This window comes from Oryx dammah, unplaced genomic scaffold (assembly GCF_014754425.2).
Source record: "Oryx dammah isolate SB20612 unplaced genomic scaffold, SCBI_Odam_1.1 HiC_scaffold_29, whole genome shotgun sequence".
In the NCBI taxonomy this organism is placed as follows: Eukaryota; Metazoa; Chordata; class Mammalia; order Artiodactyla; family Bovidae; genus Oryx; species Oryx dammah.
This window is the reverse complement of record NW_024070213.1, coordinates 23,645,078-23,664,386: the sequence shown is the minus strand read 5'-3', so window position 1 is coordinate 23,664,386 and position 19,309 is coordinate 23,645,078. Positions and strand designations below refer to the sequence as shown.

General features: G+C 38.3%; 2 protein-coding genes across 2 annotated transcripts; one reads left to right on the top strand and one right to left on the bottom strand.

The window, feature by feature from the left end:
- Positions 1 to 1,667: 1,667 nt before the first annotated feature.
- On the bottom strand, positions 1,668 to 19,093 carry CUNH12orf60 (chromosome unknown C12orf60 homolog). The gene is made up of 2 exons (XM_040235246.1): positions 18,714 to 19,093; positions 1,668 to 3,343 (listed from the first exon to the last, which is right to left on the bottom strand). Exon 2 carries the CDS (start codon positions 3,317 to 3,319, stop codon positions 2,603 to 2,605), a length of 717 nt encoding a protein of 238 aa, XP_040091180.1. The 5' UTR covers positions 3,320 to 3,343; positions 18,714 to 19,093; the 3' UTR covers positions 1,668 to 2,602.
- Positions 7,825 to 16,801, top strand: SMCO3 (single-pass membrane protein with coiled-coil domains 3). Its single transcript, XM_040235247.1, has 2 exons — positions 7,825 to 8,107; positions 16,084 to 16,801. The coding sequence occupies exon 2, from the start codon at positions 16,100 to 16,102 to the stop codon at positions 16,775 to 16,777; it is 678 nt and encodes a 225-aa protein (XP_040091181.1). The 5' UTR covers positions 7,825 to 8,107; positions 16,084 to 16,099; the 3' UTR covers positions 16,778 to 16,801.
- Positions 19,094 to 19,309: the final 216 nt, after the last annotated feature.

The following is a 19,309-nucleotide window of genomic DNA, read 5'->3' as shown; positions in this document are numbered from 1 at the left end:
TTTCCCCTGCTCTCAATTTTATTATTTTTTAGAGAATTTTATCAGCATTCAAGTCCAAGCTAGTGTAGTCTTGTTATCAACCAGGGTTCTTTGCCATCCCCAATCAACAGAAATTGTCTAGAGACCAGACAAGAAATTCAGGCAAGGCTTTATTGTGCTTCCCTGGTGGCTCAGACGGTAAAGCGTCTGCCTGCAATGCAGGGGACCCGAGATCGATCCCTGGGTCATAAAGATCCCCTGAAGAAGGAAATGGCAATCCACTCCAGGACTCTTGCCTAGAAAATTCTAAGGACGGAGGAGCCTGGTGGGCTACAGTTCATGGGGTCGCAGAGTCGGACACAACTGAGCAACTTCACTTTCTTTCACTTTCTTCCTGCTACAGCCGGGGTCCCGATAAAGTGATAGTGAAGTTGCTCAGTTGTGTCTGACTCTTTGCGACCCTGTGGACTGTAGCTCACCAAGCTCCTCAGTCCATTGGATTCTCCAGGCAAGAATACTGGAGTGGGTTGCCATTTCCTTCTCCCAAGGATCTTCCCCACCGAGGGATCGAACTTGGGTCTTCCGCATTGCAGGCAGATGCTTTAACCTCTCAACCACCCGGGAAGCAGCAGGAGGAACCTGAGAGCAAACAACAGGCTCCCTTGCTTTCTTGCTCCCTGAGAGAGGGGAAGGGCAAGCCTGTTTCTTGTGTGGGGTGAGGGTAGGAATGTGTCTACCGGTCAGGCCAGAGGGGTGGCTTAGGTGTTTTGCCCACTCCTTAGGTGGTGGTGTGTACAGGGGGCTTGTGCAGTACCCTGTTTTTGCTCAGGGCTCTTCAGATGTGGCAGTTGGGTTTTGGGTTTCTTTGTATCTTTTGGGTCCAGAATTTATTTCACCTACCCATGCACACAGTTATTTGTAGTCCCATACAGGTGTGTCCAGATCCAAGTACTGCAGGACTGTAGCAAAGGATTCCAGGTCCCAGCCTGTCTGTCTCAGATGGGAGAAAACAAAGAAATGCAAGAAATAAAAGGGAAAGTTAATGAAAGATGTCAGTGGAATCTTACTGCCTGTAATGGGGTGTTGCACACACATTTCTTCTAAACTATCACAAAAGTTAGCATTTAAACTCATATGTTAATTTCCAGAGGACTTAATGGCAAATTGGATTTTAAGCCTTCATTGCAAATTTAAGCACATTTGCTAAGAAAGCAAGTATATGTATGTGAAGATAAAGAAGTAAAACATCTAATTACCCAGCAAATATCAAAGATATATTGAATCCCCATTATGTGCAAACAATTAGGTTTTTTTAAAGTGCAAATCCAACTTCCCAGCTAAGAATGTTCTCCGACTCTTCTTTCAGGGAGTAGACAAGATAAGTGGGTTGATGGGGAATCACTAGGTCTCTAAAGACCCTACTAATTGAGCTAAATGGGGTGAAGATGAAAGCTAGTTCCAAACCCATGAATTCTGAAAGTCCAGGCTGCTTAGTTCCTCTGAGATATAGATGAAAAGCAAGCATTTATTTTTTTGAAAGAGAAAATGGGATTTAAGATTTTTAAACAAGAAAATATTTAAATGAGGAAAGATCTGGTATTCTCAGAAAGGAAAATTCCAAAAGAGAACTAGAGTTAACTGCTTTTAAAATGAATAGTAAATTCCATACTTCTTAAAAAGAAAAAAAAAATTAGCGCCCTTAATTGCCTTTCTTGTGCTTCACAAAGTTCCTATTAGATATAAAGGGAAATATGACAATCTTGAGAGCATACACTCATTTGCAATTCATGAGAACCCAAGACTTTATGGCAGGCAAATGGATCTGTCTTTTTTCCTCTAATTCAATCAAACACATCTCAGAAATCTTACTTCTGTTTCGGTGTACCAAGTGTTAGGTCTTTGTGTGTATATGAGAGTCTGTGTGTCTGTGTGTGTCTATATGTCTCTGTAAAATGTTAGAGTACTTTCATTTTTCAACCTCTAATATCTCCTCATCATAAGACCTCACTAGGAAACAAAGACTGACTCATCTGCTTTGGTCTTATTCACATAGGCAAGAAAATTCTATTACTCCTCATTCATTATTCTTTTTTACTTCTGGATAAATCATATCAAAGGTATTCAGTGATGGCTTATGATAGGCAAGCCACTGAAGTGTATAGAAATTGGTATATGGGTGACAAAAATAGAGAAATTTTTCCTAGAAATGTTTCCTAGGGTCTGAACAATATTATTTAGTGATAATGTATACATTTACCTAGACCTTGCAGTGTAGAAACTAGAAATAGGATTACTAAGAGTAGAAATTAATTGAAGGTTATTTCAATTATGCTTTAAGATGAAATACAATGTTTAAAAATATCCTCAAATATAATATCATACTTTGCTTTTTTTGGACAATATATTCTTTTCAGGAACCACCATTTTAAGCAGGATTTCTTTGGTTATTTATTTTTATTTGAATAAAGCAAAAGTTGAGGTACATGGTTTGCCAGGTGACTACTCTGAATTCATGTCCCAATAGATCACATGTTGGGCATTGAGGGCCTTAGGAAGTACTATGAAAACTTGCATGGTTTGAACTGGTTTTCTGACCAACATGAATACTTCTGTTGCATTCCTACTAGTTCCTGGGTTTCTTAAACACAGAAAACTTGGTTTCCATAGTTTTTATGGATTTTTGGAGGACCTCTAAGATTGGCCCCATAGTTTTGACAATTTGTTCCATTTGATCTGCAGCTGACTTAACGGTATACTTAGCATTCTCAATGTTGAGTGCATCCTGCAACTTTTTCAAGGCATCTATTGTAGTGGCTTTGTATGGACCTGGACTTTTCTCAGATGTAGTGGCATCTGATTGTTCTTTCCTGTAGAAGTCACTTAACTGAAGATTCATGATGGGATATTTCATCAAGAGTAAAAGAGAAGACTCCAAACTCTCAAGAATGTTACCACTATTCAGCACAGAGGCAATGACAGGTGACTGGACATTTTTGAACATTTCTTTGGTTGACTGTTGCAACTCCCTTATATTGTTACTCTTCTCAACCACAGAGGACATAGCTGTGGCAATCTTGGAACTTAAAGGTTCACTTTGCATTGGGTCCTGCTTGGCCGCCACCACAGACTGCATCTCCTTAAAAATTTTGAGCATTTGTTCAAAGACAGCCTTCACATTACCATCTTCTTTCACAGTCATCAAGAGGATCTGAGTGCTCATACTGCTGTTGAACAATTTGGTGAGTGCATTTGTGAAGGAAGCAAGATCTTGCATGTAAAAGAAGAATGTTTTGGCAGCTTGAATGAGCCTCTCTTTATCCTTTACTGATTCTGAAGACATTTCTCCAGCAGAAAAGTTTCAGCACTGTAAAACAAGTAGGAATCCAAATGAAAACTAAATGCATGTGTCAACCATAAAGAGACTGAAAGTATAATCTAAACCATGAGGATAACTCCTGTCAAAGGTTGGAAGGCTATATAAGCATAAATGATCTTGTACTTTAATAAAAATAGTAACAAAAATAATTAAAGCAGAGTAGAATACAGATTTTCATAAACTTTAAATCACATATTAAATATTGCATGCTAGATCCCATATTGAATATGCTGACCTATGGATACTCAGGCATTACTCTCAGTAACCATCTAGTCTAGTGGAAAAGATTGGATAAAGCATTAAAGATTACATAGAGGGACTCTGGTTCCAGTTAAAACAGAGCAAGTACTCTCCGTCCACCGGAGAAGGGCATGGCAACCCACTCTAATATTCTTGCCTGGAGAATCCCATGGACAGAGGAGCCTGGTGGGCTACAGTCCATGGGGTCGCAAAGAGTCAGATCATGACTGAACAACTAATACTCACTCACACTCCATCCAGTCTTTCCTACTAATTACAGCTAAAAATCCTGAACAGAATATTTCAAGTAACTATTAAACAACTCTGAAAGGTAGACAGCAGCAGACAGAGAAGGTAGAGATGGCAGTATTCCAAAGAGGATCAAGGCTATCTAATCCAAACTCCCAAAATGTCTATCTTGTCTAAAAATGTCCTTTCATCACAAATTGTCCTCTTCTGCAATAGAGAGGAATATTAATATCTATAACCAATGTTACAGTCCTCTTTTGATATTTTCTCTAGAATTATGCTCTATTGACCACCCCCTCTTCCTTTGGTGCTATGAACTGAACTGTGCTATGAATGCGTCCTTCGGAAATCCAGTAGGTTGACACTCTAATTTCCAGTATGATTGTATTTGGAGACAGGGCCTGTTAGGAGGTAATTAAGGTTAAATGAAGTCATAAGGCCCTGATATGACAGGATTAGTATCCTTGTAAGAGAGACGACAGAGAGCACCCTCCCTCACTCTCTCCACTTTGTGAGACTGCAGCAAGAAGGTGACTGACTGCAAATCAGGAAGACAGCCCTCACCAAAAACTGAATGGGCCCGTACTTTGATCTGAGATTTCTCAGCCCTCACCAAAAACTGAATGGGCCCGTACTTTGATCTGAGATTTCTCAGCCTCCAGAGCTATGAGAAAATAATTCCTGTTGATTAAGCTGCAAGGCTATGGTATTTTGTTATGGCAGCCCAAGTTGACTAATACATCTTGTATCCTCCATCTCTCCCTCTTCATTTGTCCTTCTCCTTTGACTATGAATATACTCATTTTCCTATTCAGTTGGTTAAGATTCTGGGCTTTCACTACCACTGTGGCCTGGGTTCAATCCATGGTCACAGAACTGAGATCCCACAAGCCACGCAGTACAGCCCAAAACTGCCCTACTCAGTTTATATTTTATTTTCTATTTTGATCATGCTGCATAGCATGCAGGTTCTTAGTTCCCAACCAGGGATCAAACCTGTACCCCCTGCAGTGGATCATGGAGACCTAATCACTGGATAACCAGGGAATTTCCTCCCACTCAGTTTAAAAACGAAAAATGTTTGACCCCAAAATAATGGGGTTGCAAAGAGTTGGACATGACTGAGTGACTGAACTGAACTGAACTGAACTTCCCTTTAAGTAATGATCCCATCTCACTCCTTCCTTTAATTCTCAAATTTACCAAGAGAGAAATTCTTCACATTATTGTAATTTATTTCTAGCCTTCCCTGGTGGCTCAGTGGTTAAAAAAAAAAATCCACCTGCCAATGCAGGAGATGTGGGTTCCATCCCTTGTCTGGGAAGATTCTCTGTTGGAAGAAAAAACAACGCACTCCAGCATTTCCCAGTACTCTTGCTGGGGAATTCCATGGACAGAGTCACCTGGCAGGTTACACTCCCTGGGGTCACAAAGAGTCAGACATGACTTAGTGACTGAACAACAATAATTTATTTCTATCCCTCATTATTTTCTTACAGGGCACCAATAATTTCTAACCATAAAATTTCTTGGCCTATTTACAGCTCAGATGGTAAAGAATCTGCCTGCAAGAGACCTGGGTTAAATCCCTGGGTCAGGAAGATACCCTGGAGAAGGAACTGGCAACCCACTCCAGTATTCTTGCCTGGAGAATTCCATGGCCAGAGGAAGCTGGCAGGCTATAGTCCATAGGGTCACAAAGAACTGACATGACTAAGTGACTAACACACACAAACATCTTGAATTCTCTGCCTTATTTAAAATTGCTGAATACCTCTTCCTGCTTCAAGTTTTTCTCCTCCAGAGGCCTTCACGATGCTGTACAAATCTGGTCCTTCTACATCCTCTCCAAGAATTTGCTTGTTTTATAGGCTTTTCTTCCTTATACCAGGAAGTTCTTTCCAGTCTCCTAAGCTCAGCAAGGATGTGTCTTTGACCTCCCTCATATTCTCTACTTTTTCCCTTCAAGACCTCACCTGGGGATTTCCCTCACAGTCCAGTGGTAAAGAATCTGCCTGCCAATGTAGGGGACACAAGTTCAATACCCAATCTGGGGATGCCATGGAGCATGCCGTGGAGCATGCCATGGAGCAGCTAAGTCCAAGTGCCGAGACTACTGAGCCTATGCTCTTGAGCCTGGGAGCCACAACAAGAGAAGCCACTGCAATGAGAAGTCTGGGTACTGCAACTAGAAAGTAGCCCCTACTCGCTGCAACTAGAGAAAGCCCATGGACAGCAACAAAGACCCAGTGAAGCCTAAATATTAATAAATAAGTCTAAATTATGTTTAAAAAAAAGATCTCACCTGTCCCCATTAATTATAAATGTCATCTATGTGTAGACGACACCTAAATCTCCCAGTGTAGCTTCAGAAATTCTCCCGATCTCCAGATCTACATTTCCAACTACCTACTGGTCATCATATAGTAACTATACCAGTATATATCACACAATTATCCCAAACTGCACTCATCTCCTCCAAAAACATTCTCCTCTTAATCCTTGCCTCATTGTTGAGGCTCAAAATCTATCTTCCTTTTCTCTTCACCATACTGAATCAGTCCCTAAAACTTGTTAACTCTCTTTGAACTTATTTCAATCCACCCTTCCCTTCCATTCTCGTAACTACTATTCTGGTGAACTCTCATCTAGACAATTTTAATGGTCTCACATTTGATCTCAATATTTTTGTCAAAGGGTCACAAACTGACAATTCACAGGAAAAATCTAACCAGATATGCTTTGTTTGACCTACCACAATTCGTTATCAGTTGCAATTTTTAAATTGAAACACAGAAATCTAGATTTCTATTGATTATTGAAAAAATGAAATGAACTGGTAGTAGCAAGTCCTTTTCCTGGGTGGAGAAATTTCCTAGAACTGAGGTTGTCCCCTTCAGACTAGACAGTCAACCTCTACACCCTATTGTCTTGGTGATTTAGTCTCTAAGTCATGTCCAACTCTGGCAACCCACGGACTATAACCTGCCAGATTTCTCTGTCCATGGGATTCTCCAGGCAAGAATAGTGAAGTGGGTTGTCATTCCCTTCTCCAGGGGATCTTCCCAACCAGGAACTGAACCCAGGTCTCCCGCACTGCACAGATTCTTTACCATCTGAGCCACCAGGGAAGCCCCTATACACAAAATAGGGACTGTCCAACTCTAAAGCCCATGGTGTTTCCACTGTTATTGAGGTTGAGTGATTTTCCTGCTTCTGATATATATCTGCTGTAGAGGAATCAATAGAGATTAGGACAGAATCTAGAGGAAGAAGAGTGGGAGACTCTGATCTAAGCTTTAAGGAAAAGGAGTCAAGATAATTAACCAAGATAACACAGAAGACAGTAATAAAGAGCAGAACTTCCAGCCAGGAAAGAAGAGCACACACACACACACACACACACACACACACACACACACACACACATATAAAACACATTTGGCTGTAAATATCTCTATCCATATGTCTTAAGTACTTAGAGCAATCAGCAACAGGAGGTACAAAAGGCAACAGAAGCTAAAGTAAATTTAATATCTGGAATAGCTGACATGACGAGACCTCAAAATTCTGAGAGTTTCAATCAAAGAGGCATCTTCTCTACTGAATCAAATTAGCTCAGCTGGACATTTTTCAAATTAAAAGTCCATTAAAGAATAAAAAATTTAATGTTTTATCATTGTATTAGTTTTTCAAGTTATATTCAGTTCAGTTCAGTTCAGTTCAGTCATTCAGTCATGTCTGACCCCATGGACTGCAGCACGCCTGCCCTTCCTGTCCATCACCAACTCCCGGAGTCCATCCAAACCCATGTCCATTGAGTCGGTGATGCCATCCAACCATCTCACCCTCTGTTGTCCCCTTCTCCTCCTGCCTTCAATCTTTCCCAGCATCAGGGTCTTTTACAATGAGTCAGTTCTTTGCATCAGGTGGCCAAAGCACTGGAGTTTCAGCTTCAGCATCAGTCCTTCCAATGAATATTCAGGACTGACTTCCTTTAGAATGGACTGGTTGGATCTCCTTGCAGTCCAATATTACTTAATACATACCGATTTTATGTTAATATAGAAGATAACAGAATTCTGAGAACTAAACCATGTAGAAACAGTCAATAAACCAGACAGGCAGAGGGACCCAGCAGAGACTAACAAAGCCTGTAAGTCATCACATTCCATTAGAAACATCCAGATGAAACCAGATGAAAAAGCACAACAACTACTCCTAAACAACTGCTGGGACCACTGGACTCAGAAACACAGCAAGGTAAGCAATATGGGTATTTCTGTTAGTATTCATATAATACTCTGCTTCTCCACATTAAAACATATCTACAGTAATATGCTAGACTTGAATCCTAGCTATAAATATAATAAAGCAACAAGACAACTTTAAGTGGATCCCATGACATGTTCCTGGTGATCATTTGTCTCTGAAGATACCAAGAAAGAAGAAAATTAACAGCTTATATAATTAAGTCAGCAAGGAAGATAAAGTAGTAAAGACATCAGTTTTAGAAAAGAATAAGGATGAAAGGACACCTGTGTGTGAAAGTGTGCTGTTTACATGGATTGTAACATCTTTTATGTCTTTAACATTCATTTATGATTCAGTACCTTTAGAAGAATAAGTGTGTGATCTAATTCTAGTTAATGTCTAGTGCTTATGTTCCTTCATAAGCTCTATTACATTTAAATACCACTGGGCATTTGCTATGTGTCTCCAAATAGACTGCTATCTTCTTGAGGGCAAGGAACGTTTACTCAAGGCATATGGCAGAGGTTCCCAAGTGAACATCTGATAAATGCTGGTGAACAACCTCAATATTCTGCTTACTGGCCAGAAATATTATTTTAAACAATTTTTATATCAGAGTGTCATCACAGCATGATCAACTTTTTTTTTAAATTAAAGGCCATGGTTTTGATTTAAAGGAGGCTCAGAACTAGTTAGTAGCTGTTATTTTCTCCTGAAAAGCTTCTGATTTCACCCATACCCTAAACCCACACTCCCAGATAAGTGGACCTTGCAGTACAGCTAGACCCAATATGGATAGTGAGGATAAGAGACAGCATGGAGAAAGGCAGAAGCTTAGAGAGCACTAATGACCAGACATTGGAAGTTAAGAAAGGGTCTTTGTTTTCTTTCTTTCTTCCTTTCTATTTTTAATTCTTATTATGGGAAAAGTCCAAACATACACAAAAGTAAAGACAATAATAAGCTCCCGTATACCCATGATCCACCTTCAAAAATTATCAGTATAAGGTTGATCTTATTACCTCTATGAACTTACTCCAATCTCCCTTCTAGATTATTTGTAAGCAAATTCCAGTGTCATTTCATCATTAACTTTTTCAGGACACATTTCCACAAAAGCAAGAACTCTCTGAAATTTGACCTTATGCTTCTCAAACCAGTAATATTTAACAGAATTGTCTTTGACTTTGAGACACATCCAGTGTCCTGCTGTAAAAATTAATTTTTGATGTAGGTGGAAAAGCTTTTGCAATGTACTTACAGTACATATCAAAAGTAATATAAATTTTTATTCCTATTGATTATATAAATTATATGTTTATATGATTTGAATTTCCTCTGGAAATTTACCCTGAGGAAATAATCCAGATAATTGAGAGAAAAAGGATCATGTGCATTAAAATACTTATATTAAGATAGTGAAACAATTAAGGATTTAGAAATTTATGGTAAATATATATGAAATATTTTATAAAATATGTATATTTTATATAACCAATAAAATAAGTATAAAACTAGAAATAGGGGGAAGTATTTAAATTAATATAAGATGAAATTTTATTTATACTATTATCACAACTTTGTAAAAGCACTTATGCTTTTAAATAAACTTTGGAAAGGAATAATTCAAAAAAACAAGATGGTAGGTTTATGGATGTTTTTCCTTATGGATATTAAAGTGTTTATATATTACTGCTATAAACTTTTTAAAATACTTTGTTTTATCAAATCTTTTAATTTCTTCATGTTATAATTTTACCACCTATCAAAGCACAATCACCTGTCACTTTCTCCATGAATCTTTCTCTAATAATCTCAGTCCTAAAATTTCTGTTTAAATTCCTATAGCACTGGACAGTAAATGCACTACATAATTCACAAAAGTATCCTGAGAAGTATTTATCTACATATTTGATAATCTATACACTTTTAATTTCAAGGTGGTTCCTTTCCTGAAAAACTAAAACAACTGTCACAACACTAAATTAACTTTTAGATACAATCATCAGTAGCCATTCCCTTCTCCACGGGATCTTCCTGATCCAGGGATCGAACCCAGGTTTCCTGCATTGCAGACAGATACTTTACCATCTGAGCCACCAGGGAAGCCCAGTATCACAAAATTAACTTTTAGATACAATCATCAGTATATTTCTACCATTTCTTACATGTTCTTTAATTATGAATGTTTACTTGTCATTTCAACAAAATTGATCAGTTTAGGTCCAATAAGAATCCATCTGAAGCTAGTCTGTTTTCATTCCAAGTCCCTAATACGAGCTGTAGCTTCAAGATTTGTCTACTTCCTTTTTTTAAATAAAATAAGCCAAAACACATGTGATTTCCAAACTATTTTAGCAACAGAACTCTCTTATCACATAAAATTTTACCCACCCACAGCCCAAATACAGCAGCAGAGAATGCACAGCTGCTTTAGTAAAGGCTGGGGTGAAATTAACGTGCCAGATGCCAAGCGCTCCACCTACTGGTTAGCAATTCCCCATCAGGCTGCTCAGGGCTCTTTCTATTTCATGAACCACTACAATAAAATGCTCAAATAGCAGCTCAAAGTAGGCTGTACAGAAGTGAATGGTAACTGTCCATTGCTAATAAGGAGCACTATCATGTGATAAAAAATAGTCTAAAGTTGACATCTACCATACAAAAGAAGCCGCTGATCAGAGCTGGATTAAATACACCACTTAGTTGCCTGCTGATGCTGAACTTTAAAAATCATTTTTTAAATGACTTTAAAATTATTTTAAAAGATTGAATTTTAAAGTCAGTATTTAAAAGGTCAAACCTGAAATGCAATAAGATAGAGGAAACTATACGGCCCAGAATTCCTCTTGGGTACAGTACTACATATTGTTGGTAAGATATCACTTGAAGCATGCCTGAGTAACAACTGTGATCTTTAAGAAAGGTGACTCCATCTGATGGCAGATCTTTTTCGTTTTGCTGAGGGAAGGGAGCAATTCAAGTGTCAGAGCTAAATTGTCATGGGCAATAGTGCAAATGCTGCCCATTGCCAACTAAGATTTTTCAAATGGTGTATAAAAAGTGAAGTCGCTCAGTCGTGTCCAACTCTTTGCGATTCCATGGACTGTAGTCTACCAGGCTTCTCCGTCCATGGGATTTTCCAGGCAAGAGTACCGGAGTGGGTTGCCATTTCCTTCTCCAAATGGTGTATAACCTGTCCTTTAAATATCAAGCACGTATCTAAGAGCATCAGTTTGAAAGGGTACAAATCATTTCCCTAGATAGCTGGATGTCTCCACATGGCCCCAGAGTCAATATTATTAAAGCGTGAGGTTTTTTTGTTTTGTTTTGTTTTTTTAATTTTTATTGGAATAAAGCTGATCTACAATGTTGGAAAAGGAAATGGCAACCCACTCCAGTACTCTTGCCTGGAAAATTTCATGGACTGAGGAGCCTGGTACGCTACAATCCATGGGGCCACAAAGAGTCAGACACGACTGAGTGACTTCACTTTCTTCTTTTTCTTTACAATGTTGTGTTAGTTTCTGCTGTACAGAAAAGTGAATCGGTTATATAAGTATCTCCACTCTATTTTAGATTCTTTTCCCGCATAGGTCATTACATAATATGGGGTAGAGTTCCCTGTGAGATACAGCATATGCTTATTACTTATCTATTTTATATATAGTAGTGTGTATATGTCAATCCCAATCTCCCAGCTTCTCTCTCTCCTCCCTTTACCCCAGGTGACTATAAGATTATCTTCTGCATCTGTGACTGTTTCTGTTTTGCAAATAAGTTCAGATACACCATTTTTTTAGATTCCCATTTATAAGTGGCACCATATGATGTATCTTACTTCAAAGTGTGAGTTCTTTTAAATGAGTTTGCAGAAGGCATGCACCACCGTTATCTATAATTTGGTACGACATACTGCCTTCACCTTGACACTGCAGTCTTAAATGTCTTTAACTTCCTACCTACATTAGGAATTCTATAAAAGCAGGGACCATATCTACTTCATTTCTGTAGGCTCTACAGAGCCTAGCATACTACCTTATAATAGTAAAGCACTACTATCCATTAGATAAATTGCTACTGCATTATTAAATTACTTTCTTCAGTGGGCTCTTCAAGTTTCACCTGTCCAAAACATAATCCTTGGTTTCACCTTCAAAGGCCACCTCTCCTCCACCTAGTTCTCTAGTGTTTCTCTCACTGTTGGGATAGAAATAATTTTAAACTGTATTCAGTACTGGGGCAAGTATAGTGGCAGGCCTGCTGAAGACCTCTCTGCAGAAACTGTCAAGTCCCCTTCCCCAAGTGAAAAAAAGGAAGGTAAGCCTGACTCAAGACAATAAAAGTCTTTCTTCATTAGATGTAAAAAATAATTCTGAGCACATCAGGATGTTTCTTAGTCAGACTTGTTATTGGCACAAAATTATGAATATCTGGAACCCAGGAAAAAGAGTATAAAAGTGAATGCCCAAGAGTTTTTAGTATGTAAAGGAAAGAAAATATTATTTTCGTAGATGAAAAAACATAAACAATGATTTATGGTAAGACTGAACCTTTCATCAATTAGTTATTACTATTTCTTCTTTTACTGTCTGTTCAAAGTATGTTTAGCTATGAGATTATTACTACTTTCCTTATTAACAACTAAACTTTAGAAATCAATATTTTTTCATTTTTCCTCCATTTTAACCAGTTTGTTTTTAGTTCTTTTTACATGGTCATAATTGTTAAAGTTTGTGTGACTTATTCCCACTGGTTTTAAGCCTATGAAGCCCTCCATACAGACATTTAAAAATTATCTATTTTCTTCTAGCTATTGTATGACTTGTTTTTTTACATTTACTGTACTGATAACATTTAAAATTTTACACTGATAACATTAAAAAGTTTTAATACTCTAGGATCATTTATGGAATACTAATTTCAATTATTACTGATTTGAGTGTCTACATATATTATGTATTAAATCAAACATATATCAGGGTCTCCTTTGGGGACTATTTTGCTCCATAATTCCATCTACTCTTGCACCTGGTACAACACTGGTTCATACTGTGTTTTTAAGGTGCTTCAATGTTTAGGAAAGGAAAAGTCTAGTCTTTCAAATGTACTTTATGATTAATTTGTCAAGCTGTTAAAACAATGAATTAATTGAAAAGCAACTGACCACTTGGAAGCATTTAACCTCTTATCAAGGGGGAAAGTTATCTCTCCAAGTATCTATCTTCAGGTAAATAGAACCACACACCTTTTCTAAAAGTTAAGCCTTCAAATAATGGCATATGATAGTTTTTAGAGAAAATTTTCACTTGTTCAGGGTATGAAAGACTCTTCTCACCTAAATTTCTGAATGGGGATGTAGTCTGTGATCTTCAGGACTCAAAGCCAGAAATTGGAGTTTTCACTTCATGATAAGATCTGAATACTAGGAACAACAACAAAAAAATTTAGTGTAAAATTTCTAGGAGATAAAAAGCAAAATCAAAGTAATAGTTTGTGGTTAGCAAACTACAGTTTGCAACCCAATAGTGAGTTTGGGGAATATTTAATAGTCCCTTGTGGTTCACCTGGTAAAGAACCTGCCTGCAATGTGGGAGACCTGGGTTCAATCCCTGGGTTGGGATGATCCCCTGGAAAAAGAATGGCTACCCACTCCAGTATTCTGGCTTGGAGAACCTCATGGACCTCATGGGGTCGCAAAGAGTCGGACACAACTGAACGACTTTCACTCACTTCACTCACTCAACAAACAATTTCTTTAAACAGAATTGAGATGTTTTCTATTTACTGATTTGTGGACATTTGTGTCTGGTGTGTGTGTGTCTGTCTGTCTGTAGTATATCTAAATCAAAGATAAAAGTGAATTTCTGACCATGATACAATTTACTCTGGTGTGTGTTTATGTGTATGCATACTATATCTGGATGAAAGATAAAAATGAATATCTGATCATGATACAATTTACTCCATCTGGGGTACTAGTGCATTTTTCTAAAACTAAGAGCAAAAATAATGATGTTCCTAATCTGTTTTTCAAAAATTTCCCTTCTCACTACTGCACTTGACTAGTCTTAAAAAAAAAAAAAAATTTCCCATTTCCATTTCCATATTGTATCTTTCTGACATGGAGGATAGGTCATATTCATGTTTACTTTCCTGAGAGAAAATATCTTCATTCCTTCATCCCATGCTTCCAAGGTTCCCAATATCCAGGCCTAGAAATACCATAAATATACTATAAATACACTGCCGCTGCTGCTGCTAAGTCCCTTCAGTTGTGTCCGACTCTGTGCGACCCCATAGACGGCAGCCCACCAGGCTAGAAATATCCAAAACCATGGTCATAGAAAGATAGGGCCCCAATTAATCAGCATGTTGTTTTTTCAATGAGAATATGCCAGATTCTACACAGGTAAAAAGGACTCCATTTTCTTATTCTTCTCTCCCCAGAGTTCAAACAAAAAAATCAATGTCAGGTACGTAGAAAGACTACCCTAAGTGCGCATAGTGAGGAACATTGTTCTCACTGGGTCCAAACTTTCACCCACGTTCACTCAGAAGAGTGTCACTTGTTCCTCCTTTCTCTGAGCCAAAAGTACAAACACAAGCAGGATATAAACATCTGGCTTATTCATTCTATGGTGTACTCTTTTTCCCCCCCTATGGTGGATTCTTGCTACTTGTTCCTTAACACCTTCCTGGAATGGTATTATCTTCTTTCTGAGGCCAACTCTAGCTTATCTGAATAATGGCCAAGTGCAGTAAAAACAATTCTAAAGAAGTTAACGTAAAAGCTTTGCAAATAGAGAAACAGAGATATTCATAACTGCTCTGTCCCTTCCACCAGCATGACTGCCTCTGCAAGTGAGACTTTAAGCAATCTTGCAAATATACTTTTATCATGAGGATCGTTTTGTAAATATTCTGTGTTACCTCTGGATGCTTCTTAGGTTTTGGAGTGCAAATATTTGCCTGTAAAGATATAAAGTGTTTTGATTTCTTTTTTAATATTTGAAAATAACAGAGCATATGTTATACTTTAAACTACATATACTATATACGCTATATACTTTTTAAACCATGTAAATAGAATAAGGGAAGGGAAAGTCGCTCAGTCGTGTCCGACTCTTTGCGACCCCATTGACTGTAGCCTACTAGGCTTCTCAGTCCATGGGATTTTCCAGGCAAGAGTACTGGAGTGGGTTGCCATTTCCTTCTCCAGGGGATCTTCCTGACCCAGGGATCGAACCCAGGTCTCCCGCATTGTAGGCAGACGCTTTACCCACTGAGCCACCGGGGAAGCCCATAAATAGAATAAATAGAATAACCACTCAAATAAAAGATGAGTGCATAAATAAAATTAGCTATTGCCCTGTAAACTCAGAGATCTTAATATTCTTCTAACCTTACTAATTTCAAATATTAGAATATCAATTTGGTAGGTCTATTCAAAGTGGTGACTATAGGTTGAGGAAATTAAGGAGCACTGGTAATCAAGAGCTAACCACTTCAAATACATTATTAAATATTACTTGGAAATAATTACATCTATTAATAATTGGATGTTGCTGCTGCTGCTGCTGTTGCTTCAGTTGTGTCCGACTCTGTGCGATCCCATAGACGGCAGCCCACCAGGCTCCCCTGTCCCTGGGATTCTCCAGGCAAGAACACTGGAATGGGGTGCCATTGCCTTCTCTAATCAGATGTTAGACAAACACAAATCTGTACTATCTAGGATTCTCCCCATCACAAGATCTAATACCATAATTAATGCATCCATGGGTTGTACTATGTTACCCGTATTTTCATACAGTGACTTCACATTTAAAAAAATGATTTTGAAGAACATGTTGAGTTTCCTGAGAAATTCCTTTGGTAGCATACTACTTTTTTACCCACATAGTAAAAGAGTTCCTGGTCAAATCTATGCAACCAGTAGATATTTTTCAAGATTTCTAGTAAAGATTTCCTATTGTATTTTTCAGAGACCATATTTGAAATATGGCTCAAAGTGACTTCCTCTATCCAGAGAACCCAAAAAGGCGACAAGAAGTAAACCGTCTTCACCAGGAGCTCCTTGACTGCTTATCTGACAGCTTCCATGCCACCAATAAGCTGATTGGGGTTTTAAACACGCACTTAGGGTGTACGTTACCTTCCATTGAAATGAAAAGAGATGGGACCATCAAAGAAAACTGTGATATCATCATCCAAGCCATAATGAACATCCAAAAAGAATTGCAAAAGGTGGATGAAGCACTAAAAGATAAACTAGAGCCAACTCTTTATAGAAAACTTCAGGATATTAAGGAAAGAGAAACCGAGAAAATTGAGATAGTACAGAAGGTTATTTCCATCATCCTGGGAGAAGCCACTTCTGCCGCCAGTGCAGTGGCTGTTAAACTTGTGGGCTCAAATGTCACAACTGGCATAATTAACAAGTTGGTCACTGTGCTAGCTCAAATTGGTGCGTCTCTCCTCGGTAGCATAGGAGTTGCTGTTCTTGGCCTTGGGATAGATATGATCTTCCGTGCCATCCTGGGAGCAGTGGAGAAAACACAGCTTCAAGCAGCCATCAAAAGTTACGAGAAGCATCTGGTGGAATTCAAGTCAGCTTCAGAAAAATATCATCATGCCATTACTGAGGTCACCAACACAGTAAAACATCAAATGAAATAAAGTTACTTTATTTGCCACTGGGAATATTTCTCTGCTTCTCTCTCCATAATGGTGTTTTGCTTCTCTGATTAGGTTCATTTTCCATAAGCTTCCAACAAGATATAAATACAGCAAACAACTCCGAGGATTCAGAAATGCTACAACTAGATGACTCTAGAGTTTTCTATCAACAATGAATATCAGTTGGTGCTAGACCTGTGAGTGAAAGACTGCATCCTGGGATGTCCTCTCACTGTGCTCTACAGATCAACATTAGGGTGAATGCTATTGAAGAGCAGCGTGTAGGGGTGACCTTTTCCTTTTCTAATTCCCAGTCAAAATTTTCAAAATTTGCATTGAATGAAGAGACTATCACTAGCTTCAGACATCATTTAGTTCTAAGGGACATAGTAACTTTTGCACCCACATGAAAGCTAAGCCTTCGAATGGAACAGAAAGACTACGGTAATTGTGACCATCGGTTTAAATGCAATTTGCCCTAAACTGAAAGAGACTGAAATCTGGTTTGTAACAATTTACTTCAAAGGAGGCGGCTGTTCTGGAAACTTCTATTAATTACTACTCTGTAATTCAGATTGACTGTTAAGAGATAAAGGTTAAAATATAAAAAATAAAAATTGTTGCTGTAATTGCAATCAATCCTGACCAACTGTGGTGTGATGATTAAATTTTCCTCAAGTGAATATCTAAACACTTTGGAACATTTTTAAAATAAGCAAATCTCATATATATATATAATGTATTTAAATGTAGGAGAGGCACCTGCTACTCTTTTAAGAATTTGTTTAAAGGAAAGTTGTAATTTATTACTTTATGAGTTTTAATAAAAACTAAATTTCATTTTCAATACCAGCAGGAGGAAGCTTTCCCTGCTATATAAAAACCTTAGGTGATCCATTACATTAATATCTAATTTCAGAAAAATCCCAAGGCTATAGAGGCCTAGCGGTTCAGCTGAATTTCTGAAGCAAGGGTTTATTTTCTAAATCCTAACTACCACTAACTCCCCATTGAGACTTGTGGGTTCTACTTACAAAATTATTTTAAAAGTAATTCCTGCAAGAATGTTTGTTACAGTTGATTCTTGAATCCAATTAAAAAAGACATCTTGACATTTTAAAAGCACAACGTATCTCAAAAATTTAGATGAAACACTATAGCTTTTCAAAATTAGTCTTCATTTTCTTTCCCTTCTGACTCTGTTTCTATAAATTAGTTGCAAAACATCACAATTTAGTTCACCTTCAAAATTTTTATTTTGCATTTATTATCTGATTCGGAAACTTAAAAACGTACTGCTCTTGTGCAAAAACGTACTGCTCTTGTGGGACACAGAATTCAGCCAAAAACCAAATCAATAATCTTGTAAAACAAAGCTTTAGGTAAGGGACCAATCTTACAGGTTAAGCGCACATTTAAATATTCTCTAAAAAATTAGTATGTATCTCCGTCAAGATCTTGGAATATTTATAACTGATAGTAAGAACTGACCTATATCTAACATCTCTCTCTCTCTTTAGTTGCTAATTTGTGTCCGACTCTTGCGACTCCATGGACTGTAGCCTGCCAGGCTACTCCTCTGTCCATGGGATTCTCCAGGCAAGAATACTGGAGTGGGTTCCATTTCCTTCTCCAGAGGATCTTCCCCACCCAGGAATCCAACAGGGGTCTCCTGCATTGCAGGCAGATTCTTAACCAGCTGAGCTATGAGGGAAGCCCATATCTAACATACTTTCCTGTAAGAGATACTATTTTTGAATGTTTAAACTCACCTTTAAGGGGAAAAGATATGGGAGGAGTCTTAGATAAAGAGCAGACAAAAGAGAAGGACGAAGATTAGACCTAAGGGAACACACCCCTTTGTACGGTGACATGATAAAGGATATTTTGTGAGTGAAAAGACCGGTAGGTAAGACACAATATAAACCAACCTCACCTCTCGTAAACTTAAAATTGACTATACGTGTGTCCTCACATTTCCTCTTCAAAAAACGAGTCCTGTAGATTAGCAATCTGGGACTCTAACATTTACACTGATTTCCTCAGGTCTACAAATGTTTTCTGGAAAAATATCAACTTCCAGGAGCAAGCCAAGCTAGCTAAATGCATGAAGCACGGCAGCAAGCGTTATTCCGGGATTCCTTTTCAAACAGAAACTCCCGAAAGATCTCATGCGCTTACGTCATAAACGAGGAGAAAACCTACAGAAACACAATTCCAGGTGACACATAGCGCTGAATAGTCCCCTATCTGGAATCGGCCTGTAATAAATGCCACTCTCGGATGTTAGGTCAGAATGCCTGTGGCCCGACAGCTAGAACAGAAGTCTCCTCAGCCAACACAGAGCCCACCCGCTTCATTTTTACACTCTTATTGGGCTAGACAAGTGTCAATCAACATGAAACCGTTGTTCTGAGTGGTGGAGGCGGGCTCTTAGCAGATAACCAACCAATTCGGTACTGTATTGGGGCGGAAGAGACTCTGGTCCTGCAGCTCTCGGTTACTCTCTATGGTTCCAGGGCGAAGAAACGC